Source organism: Megascapheus bottae, chromosome 6 (assembly GCF_031878675.1).
Source record: "Megascapheus bottae isolate mThoBot1 chromosome 6, mThoBot2.hap1, whole genome shotgun sequence".
Taxonomy (NCBI): domain Eukaryota; kingdom Metazoa; phylum Chordata; class Mammalia; order Rodentia; family Geomyidae; genus Megascapheus; species Megascapheus bottae.
This window is the reverse complement of record NC_143514.1, coordinates 51,438,996-51,449,012: the sequence shown is the minus strand read 5'-3', so window position 1 is coordinate 51,449,012 and position 10,017 is coordinate 51,438,996. Positions and strand designations below refer to the sequence as shown.

Below are 10,017 nucleotides of genomic sequence, written 5' to 3'. Positions count from 1 at the left end.
TTTTTTAAAAAGACTTCCAGGTTAAAAACTAAACCTCTAATAACCTCATTTACATTTCCAAAAGTTAATCTACAAATAGCACACTTGAGTTAATAAGGCATAAGCAGACATAATAAAACTGAACCACATTCTTCAATCTTTCAAGATAATTATGAATTACTAAATAAAAATGTTCCCATGATTTTTTTTTGGTCAGTCCTAAGGCTTGAGCTCAGGACCTGAACACTGTCTTTGGGCTTCCCTCAAGGCTAGAGCTGTACCACTTGAGCCACAGCTCGACCTCCAGCTTTTTCTATGTATATGTTGTACCAAGGAATCAACCCGGATCTTCATGCATGCTAGGCAAGCTCTCTACCACTAGGCCAAACTCCCAGGCCCCCGTGACTCTTATAATATCCAACAGCAAAGGTTGTATTTCAATAATCATTACTATGTTAAGAGAGACGCCATAGCCAGGCACCAGTGGCTCATGCCTGTAATCCTAGCTACTCATGAAGCTGAGATCTGAGACTCATTTCCAATTAACCACTAGAAAACCAGAAGTGGCACCGTGGCTCAAGTGATACAGTGCTAGCCTTGAGCAAAAGAAGCTCAGGGACAGTGCCCAAGCCTAGAGTTAAAGCCCCAGGACCAACCAGAGAGAGGAGGTGGGGGTGGGGGAAAAAGACTAGCTTCAATGTAATAGAATATTTAACTCTGAATCTTTTTTTTTCCTTTCATTTTTTCTTTCTTTCTTTCTCTCTTTTCCTTCCCTTCCTTCCCCTGACTCTCTTTCTTTCTCAGTCCTGGGGCTTGAACTCAGGGCCGGGGCACTGTCCCTGAGCTTCTTCTGCTCAAGGGTAGCACTCTACCACTTGAGCCAAGATGTCATTTCTGTTTTTTTTTCTGTTTATGTAGTACTGGAGGAATCGAACCAAGGGCTTCATGCAAGCTTGGCAAGCACTCTACCACAAAGCCACATTCCCAGCCCTTGAATCTTTCTTGTATATCATAGGGAATAAGTGTATTGAGGAAGATAATTTTGAATGCACTTCAGTGAATAATAGATTTTCACCTGGAGTGGTAATGCACATTTTTATTTTCAGGACTCAAGGGGTTTAACCAGGAGATGAGGCACTTTCAAAGAAAAGGGAAAGGAAAAAAAGGTGGGAGGGAGGAATAAAAGGGGATAAGAAAGGAAAAGAAATAGATTTCCACTGGTGGTACTTTATGCTTTTGGTGGGGTTTGAACTCAGGACTTTATGCATGCCCTCTGTCTCTGTAGCCATGCTTTTAGCCCATCACTTATGGGCCTTAAAGTAGATTGCAACCTCTCTACTGCCAGTTCTGGTTTACACAAAGAGTAAGCTTTAGGGTGCCAGCAAATACAGAATTATAAAAAGAAAAAAAATATTCTGAAGAATCTGATATTTTAGTCAAAGCAGCCAAAGCAGTGATCATGGGAAAGCCAGTACATTGTTTCACTCTGATTTGGGGTTTTGTATTATATGGATCACTTCAGTGCTTAGGACCTCTAAAAATCCTAATCCAGAAGACATGGTAGAGCCATGGAATCCCATAAACTGAGGCAGGAGAAGCACAAGTTCAAGCCCAGCCAAGCATATATAGTGAGTTCCAGGGCCTATTTCCAAAAATAAAAATTCAATCCAATGCATATTTCAAATTACCATATAAATTGTTTACTCAGTTATTCAGCAAAATTATTATTTTTTTTTGCCAGTCCTGGGCTTGAGCTCAGGGCCTGAGCACTGTCCTTGGATTTTCTCAAGGTTAGAGCTCTACCACTTGAGCCTCAGCACCACTTCCAGCTTTTTTCTATGTATGTGGTACCGAGGAATCGAACCTGGGTCCTCATGCATGCTAGGCAAGCACTTTAACCACTAGGCCAAACTCCCGGCCCTCAGCAAAATTATTTTATTTCATGAAAATTATAACATCTATGGCTATTCTTTTGTTGTTTCTGGTGGTGGGTAATGGTATTTGTGGCAGTCCTGAGGCTTAAACTCAGGGCTATGATGCTGTCCCTGAATGTTTTGTTGTTTTCTCAAGGCTGTGCTCTACCACTTGAGGCACAGCTCCACCTCCAGGTTTTTTGGGTGGTTAATTGGGAATTTCCTGCCTAGAATGACTTGGGAACTATACTCCCTAGCTCTCATCCTCTAGATTAAGTAGGATTACAGGCATGAGCTACCTGGGCCAGAAAATATATGGCTACATAAGTACAACTTGATATTTCCTCATTACAATATTTTTCTATAAGCAAGAAAACATAATAAATACTAGACTGCAATTTTTATACACTGGATTCATGTTAGCTATTGCTTATCAGCTAACAGTGTTACTGTACCATCACAACTCAAAGTTGTAGCGCTTACATAGTTGCCAGGATAATCACAAGCAAATTATTATTACTGGTATTGACGACTCCTAAATGCTCTGCTTGAAATGTTTAAATATGTGTAAGGAAAAAGAGGAGCTAACTTTTGTGTTGTAGTTCCCTTCTCCCCCAATTTACAATTCAGCTTTATTTACTCACACTGAGAGCTCACAGTTTTTTTCTCTCAAAAATTCAGTTGAAGAAAACATTCTTGCTAGTTTTATCTCTAATTGTCTGTTGCTAGATGATGATCCAGATGTTTCTTCCATGTTTACTTCAAGGAGATAGGTACAGATGTTGCTTGAGGATATATATGTCAGTGACTGGTTCTAATTAGAAAACTTGTCATTTTTTGTTTGGTTTCATTTTGGCCACTGGGTGCAGCATACAACCGTATTTTTAAGAGCATAAATATATGAAAAGTTTGCAACTCTCATATATATATAGTTAAAAGTAAAAAAATTACAGGAAATTGATGTTGGATGACTGAAATAAGATTGAAATAATTCCTTAACAATTAGACACCCTCCCCCACCTCAACCAAAATCAAACCAAGCCCCAATCTCAATAGTGAAAGAACTTCATCAACAAGCAAAAGCTTTGTTAGAAAAGACTTCCCATGACTTACTTTATCTTTTGTTTTAAATAATTACTTGTCTCCCTTCCATCCAAGAACAGAAACAGTTCCCACTTTTCAGTCCCTGGAATATTGACTTCACAGGGCTAGCTGGTTACGATTTCTTAAAACATCTTCTGCTTTTGGTACCAAAAACTCTGCAAAAGACGGTTGCTTTCCGGAGCACTGCGCTGTCAGCCGGCTCCTCCTCGGTCCCCCAGTACTAGTTTGGCAGGTGCCAGGCCGAGGGCCCGGGGCGGAGAGAGGAAGGCCGAGTTCACCCAGTGCGCGCGTCCAGTGAGGGGGAAAGACAGACGCCGCAGGCCTGGCCGCTCGAACTCCGCGAGCCTGGCCGCGAGCCTGTCCGGGGAGAGCGGAGGCGGGCCGCCCCGCCCCGCTGCGGCTCCCTCGGCCCCAGCCTGCTCCGGCTTTCCAGCAGCCCGCGCCTCGAAGGCCTCGAAGGCCTTTCGGCCCTCCACGGGCCGCCTCGAGTAACAACTCCCAAGTCCCCGCCCGGTACAGTTCTGCTCAGCCCGGGGTTACACACCACGGACTCCAGCCTGCCTGCCAGACCGGGAGAGAACGGCCCCGCTCCGCGGAGCAGAACCCCGCTTCAGCGAGGCGGCCCCCAGGAGCCGGTCGGCGAGCGGCGGCGCCGCCGACCCGCCGGAGGGCGGTGGGGAACGCCGAGGTGGGAGGAAGGGCGCTGGGTCAGGGAGGCGGAGCGCGCGCGGCCGCCGGACCCAGCGCCACCAGGGCGGAGGGCGGGGCGGAGGGCGGCGCCCGGGCTTCCCGCTCCCGCGGCGCGGCAACTCCGCCGAGCCTCCTTAAAACTCTGCCGTTAAAATGGGGGCGGGTTTTTCAACTCAAAAAGCGCTCAATTTTTTTCTTTTCAAAAAAAGCTGATGAGGTCGGAAAAAAAGGGAGAAGAAACCGGCACCATCTCTGCAGAGGCAACAGAAGCAGCAGTTGTTTCAGGAAAAAAAAAAGCAAAGAAACCAGGAAAGGAGGGAAGGAAAAGATCTAAAAGAGGGACGACGAGTTAGTTGCCTGTAGGGGTGAAGGGAACCGGGACCGGCGATTTTAGGGGGACTAACTACAAAAGAAACTGTCACTGGCAGCGCAACGACGCGGTTCGCTCCTGGGCACAGCTGGCCGGCAGCGGGTGCCGGCCGGTCGGCGGTTTAGGCTAGGGGACCCTGGCCGGGGGACCGAGGGAAATTAGCGAAGTGGCACGGGGCGCCAAAGCTGCTGGGCTCTCGCCAAGAGGGCGGCGGGGCTGGTCGCACCCTGGAATTGTGGCGATTCCCCTCGTCCTCAGAGCCTGGCCAGCGTAACCCTGGACCTTCCTCATCTCCGGAGGCCCTCAGACACCCGGGAAAGGAAGGAAAGGACGGCGACGGCGGCCACTCGATGAGCGCCTCCATAGACAGGCAGAGCTAGCCCGGGCGGAGGCGGGAAGTTGCCGGTGAGCTGCCCCGGGCAGCAGCGATGCTTCGGCGAACCGCGCCGAGGGCCTGAGCCCCGCAGTCACCTCCACGGCGCCTCCCCCCCACCCCTTCTTCGGGCTGCCGGGAATCCCGGGACTCGGTGGGGCAGGCATGACGGGCTTGCCGGGGGCCTGCCGCGCGCCCCGCAGCCTCCCGAGACTGGCTCCGAGCCCGGCTCCCACGGCCTCTGAGGCTCGGCGGGGCTGCGGCAGCCCTGCCGGCGAGCTCCGGAGTCTCCCCGCACGGCGTTAGCCCCCAACGGGGCCCCGGACGGGACCGAAGGCTCCCCGGGAGAAGTTGAGCACGCTGGGGAGCCGTTGGGACCTGCTCCTTGAGGGCCACAGAACTGCGACTGCCGTCAGCCTTTGGCGATCTTCGTGAACCCCCGGAGCACGTCAGCATCCAGCCCACCGCGGCGCTCTGCCGGCCGCCCTGGACTCGCGACTCTGCGAGCCGGATGGAACCTGAGCCCCTCCGAGGACCGGCCCCTGAAGTCCAGGCTCCAGTCACCGCCGTGAACCAAGGTGGGTCAATACCTTTTCCTCACCCCAGTGCCTTTCCTTCCGCGGTCTTTTCTGATCTGGACCTCGTCCCTAAGAGTCTACACACGCCGTCCTCCCACTGCTCGGAGGCGTAGGTACGTGACAGCTCAGCCTGCATCCCTCGTCCGGAGTCTCACTCCAGAAGGTCTGTGTGTCTGCGTGGGGGGCGGGGGGCGGGGGGAGGACCGTCCGAGTCCTTCCTAGGGGTTAAGCTACCAAGAGAGCCGAGGAGCCCCTCTCCAATGGCTCAGTTTTGCTGAATAATCACGTGTGAATCGAGGGGCGGGCTTTTGGCAGGCAGATCTTACTAGTATTTACTACCAAGCTCTACTCCAGATTAACCATCCCAGTCCTTCTGTCAGTCTCCGATGCCATCATGCAGCCTGGTTAGGAGCCGAGGAATCGGGGAAAGACAGAGAGAGAGACAGAGAGAGAGGAAAAACAACTAATTCATCTTTTCCCGATCGTCAGGACCCTAAAGAATGGCCGAGCCCTGGGGGAACGAGTTGGCGTCCGCAGCAGCCAGGGGGGACCTAGAGCAACTTACTAGTTTGTTGCAAAATAATGTAAACGTCAATGCCCAAAATGGATTTGGAAGAACTGCGCTGCAGGTTGGTATCCAGAGAAGTGGGGAAAACAGGTTAGAAATGTTGCCTACGTGAACCGGGTTTCTAGAATGACAGATTCAAGCTTTTAGGGGTACAGATTTCACTGTGTGTGTGAGTGTGTGTCTGTGAGTGTGTGTTTAAAGCCTCCTTGGTTGCCATATTTTATATCTTTAAGAAAGAATCCAACTCCCCAAAATGACGTACTTTGAAGAAACTCGTCGAATCCAATAACATCCTCGATATCAAGAGGATCCTAAATTTGTTGGGTTTTTTTTGGAGTGTGTGTGTGTGTGTGTGTGTGTGTGTGTGTGTGTGTGTGTGTGTGTGACGATGGGGATTTTAAAATATTCACAGCAGCACCGAGGTCTATTTGTTTTGTGTTGTGTTGTTTTAGACAGCAGTGTAAACACATTGTTCTGATTATTATTCGAAGTAAACATACTGCTATTAGTGTCTTTAGATACTTTGCCTCTAATTGACTTAAACGCTGATTTTCTTAACTGCTAGCAAGGGTGTTTTTCCTGCAAATGCTTCGTGTTTTGACGAACGATCTTTCTTGGTTTGGAAGAGGCAGCCTGGGCAAGGGACAGGATGTACATTTCACAGTTAATATAATACCATCCACCCATTTGGGAGTGAGAAGAAATAAAAGTTGAATCTTCTAATAAGAGCTTAGGTACAGTGTTTTTGTCTCTGCAGTCATGCCGTGGTATGCTCTAATTTTCAGTAATTAGATTTACAGGCAACAATTGACACATGTCCAGCTGCCAAGTATATACCTGATAATATTTTTTCCTCCTCCAAAAGTTATCATTGAAAGCAGTCCTAAGGAGTTATTTTATCAGAGTTCTGATGATATTCTTATTCCGAAGTTGCTTTTGAAAACACATTGGGGAGGCTTTTTAGAGGGTTTTGTTTCGGTTCTAAAATTGAAATTTTTACTGGCAAAAGATATCACAGGGTCAATACAATCTGTATATTTTAAAATCAAACTTCACTGGACTTGCAAAAATTTTAGCATTAATAAAGCATATGCACATTATCTTGATTTTTATCTTGTTCATCTTGTTTCAGGTACATTCTGTAGGGAAAAGATTTTTTTTTCTTTTCTTATTAGTTTTAAACAGACGTGGTAGTTATAGTAATGCCACAAATTTAATACATTGAAAGGGTTCCTAAAGAAAAGTCAAAAGATTAAAATAATCTGACAAAGAATGAGCCACTTATCCAATGTTCACAATATGAGCTTATAGGAGTTTGATAAACTGGAAGATTGGACAAGGAATACTATTTTTTAAAAAATTTGAAAAACATTTTTAATGTAACTGCAATCTTGTTTATATTAACAAACTTATCAAGATAACAACACCCACTTAGTGTAGCTTGGCTTTAGTAATATAATGAAACACACAAACAAAGAAGATTCTCAAGGTTTATTTTCAGTATTCACAATTCTAATTGAAGTTGTGACAGAAAAACTTTCTTCAATTCCATTTCTAAAATTATTATTGTTTTCTATGAAAGATAGCGATTTTTCTTCTATAATTATATTTACTTAACCCAATTGCTAAAGCTTGTTCTCCCTTCCTAGTGTTTTTCAGTCTGGATAATATCAAAGGCCTTAATTGTACATTTGCTTTGCACAGATACAAGGTGTCTGTCTCTTGTTTTTCTCATTCTAGATGAAAAAAATTGTAGCAAAAATTAAGATTCATTAATTTTTAATAGCTAAAAAGTATAGTTTATCAAAGTTCTTGAAAAATAAATATTGTGTTGTTTTTACCACTGCCCCAAAAATAAAGGCCTAAAAGTTCAGAGTCTTAGCAACAAGGAAACTTATTATCTTGACTATCTATATAATTTATATTTACAAAATATTACTCTAAGTGCATTTTATTATACTACTTAGTTTGTAATTACTAAAGAAAACATTTTGGTATTTCCAATTGATTATTATTTGACTTAATAAACAATGAGTGTCTGCCATACAACCTATTTATTATAAATTTAGATTGCTATGAATATAGCTAATACAAATGTAGCTAGTTAAAATGCTGAAAGATACTAGCACGTTAATGAGAGTAATGCTTTTACAGCTAAATTATAGATTTTTATAGTTATGTGCTAGTCTACAAGATTATTTTAATTATAATTGTGAGAGATTGACATTTCTTAAGCTGAAATACAATTAAACAACAGTAAATAAGTATTTGTGATGTAAATTTGCACTTTTCTAGCAAGCTGTAGTTACACATTTTGACTTTTAAGATATTGGCAGTTTACAAATAGCTATTCCTAAATGCTTATAGTAACTACAAAAGGAAATATGAAAAGATCAACAATTGATTATTAAATAAACTCAAACCACAAGACAAAGCCATCTGTGTCCCCAACATATATTAAACACCTTCTTTTTCTTTTGCTGTCTTGAACAGCTAGAATTACGAGGAGCAATGAATAATATAGTAGGTTTATTCTTTCTTTTCAAAAGCAGTTGCATAAAGTTGTTTCCTATCTAATACAAGGCATAACATGAACCTAGTTTATGATAAATTGAAATAATAGCAAGCAGTTTAGAACACTGTGACTTATTTAACACCTTAATAATCAGTAACATTCTGTAATTTGAAATGAATTCTAAGCACTGAGTAGCCAATATAAAACAGACTGCAACGAAACAAAAATTAAGTGCTTGGAGATTTGTGGAAAATAATCATTTAAGAAAATTTCAGTTTTACACTAGGTGACCTTTGAGGTTTTTAAAGAAACCCATCAACCTTATTTGCTTTTAGTAGCTATTTGTAAATTTTACTTATGCTTGGCTTTCCATAATTAATACCCTAGGCATATTTTATGAGCATGGAAAGGCAAATAGGAGGCTATTTAAATCCAGACTGCATTTCTTTTATTTTAAGGAATTCATAAAAGGAATTACACAACTCTTTTTAGACGATAAAGAACTGAGTTATCCATGGAATTCATAAAGGTGCACAAATTCTATTTTATTGATCAGTTTTTCTTATATCTTGCCCATTTAAGATATTCAATCATAGATGCCCAATTTTAAAAGTTTATTTTTACTTTTCCTCGCTAGTACTTTCTGGCCACTAAGCCCTCCACATTTCTCCTACAAGTCCTACTTGGGTATTCCATCAGAAGCAGTTCTATAAACTGAACAGGTAGATAATTTAAAGTATGCCTCTGGCATGAGCACTGAAAGGATAATATTATTTTTAAACTTCTTTTGTAGGTAATGAAACTTGGAAATCCTGAGATTGCCAGGAGACTACTACTTAAAGGTGCTAATCCCAATTTAAAAGACGGAACTGGTTTTGCTGTCATTCATGATGCAGCCAGGGCAGGTTTCCTGGACACTTTACAGACTTTGCTGGAGTTTCAAGCTGATGTTAACATCGAGGATAATGAAGGGAACCTGCCCTTGCACTTGGCTGCCAAAGAAGGCCACCTCCCAGTGGTGGAGTTCCTTGTGAAGCACACAGCCAGCCATGTGGGGCACCGGAATCATAAGGGAGACACCGCCTTTGACTTGGCCAGGCTCTATGGGAGGAAGGAGGTCATTAGCCTGATGGAGGCAAATGGGGTTGGGGGAGCCCCAAATCTGCAATGAATGTGAGGAGGGCTTTTGCACATTACTTCTATTGTGTCAGTTATTTGATGGCCTGTCCTATTTTTAACATCATTTGTTAAAATATATAGTTCTTCATACTTTAAGAAGCTAGTTAAATCTTTGAAACTGCATAAGTGGAACTCTTACTAGAGACAGTATATTTAAGCAACATCTTATTCACTTGTAAAATCCTTATTTCTAACTTGTAATTGAAAATAAGTGTTGGCTTTCTTCTGAATATTTTTTCTTTCCTTTAACTTTTTCCTTGCTTATTCTTTTATCAATCTCAATATCCCTGAATGTCAGAAATGTAAAATTACAATGTGTTTAAGTATTAAAGTAAAATACAAGCACCAATTTAGGGGGAATACAGACACTTAGCAAGAAAACTGCATAAATTACATATAAAGGTCATAACTACTTAGAGTTTTGAAAATAATAAATGTAGAAAGTTTTGCAATAAATAAATTACTCCTCCATATGGTACTTGGTTTTCACAAGACTTTTTAGTAAATGAATATATTTTGGGAAACATGGTTAGCTATGACTAAAAACTGAAAGAGAGATATCTCAAATTTCCAAGAGAATTTTCCAGCATCTACTATTTATCCTGTCATATTAATTAATTGTTACCAAGAGATTTTGATGCAGTGACCACTTATAATACTTTATAATCTGCCATGTGAACAAATATGTTTTATGTGAAAGTTTCCTTCTTCTGCTTCATAAACTCTCTGCCCTCACTTCAAAAAGAAC

The 10,017-nt window shown here is 42.8% G+C and overlaps 1 protein-coding gene across 1 annotated transcript; it reads left to right on the top strand.

Annotated features, from left to right (window-relative positions):
* Nucleotides 1-4,920: 4,920 nt before the first annotated feature.
* On the top strand, nt 4,921-9,763 carry Cdkn2c (cyclin dependent kinase inhibitor 2C). The gene is made up of 3 exons (XM_090334873.1): nt 4,921-5,007; nt 5,497-5,636; nt 8,884-9,763. The coding sequence occupies exons 2-3, from the start codon at nt 5,508-5,510 to the stop codon at nt 9,259-9,261; spliced, it is 507 nt and encodes a 168-aa protein (XP_090190999.1). The 5' UTR covers nt 4,921-5,007; nt 5,497-5,507; the 3' UTR covers nt 9,262-9,763.
* Nucleotides 9,764-10,017: the final 254 nt, after the last annotated feature.

Excerpts from the sequence above, each read along its gene's own strand:
- Cdkn2c (XM_090334873.1), top strand. The coding sequence starts at position 5,508 with ATGGCCGAGCCCTGGGGGAACGAGTTGGCGTCCGCAGCAGCCAGGGGG. Across the intron at positions 5,637-8,883 it reads TTGGAAGAACTGCGCTGCAG|GTAATGAAACTTGGAAATCC; the intron begins GTTGGTATCCAG and ends CTTCTTTTGTAG.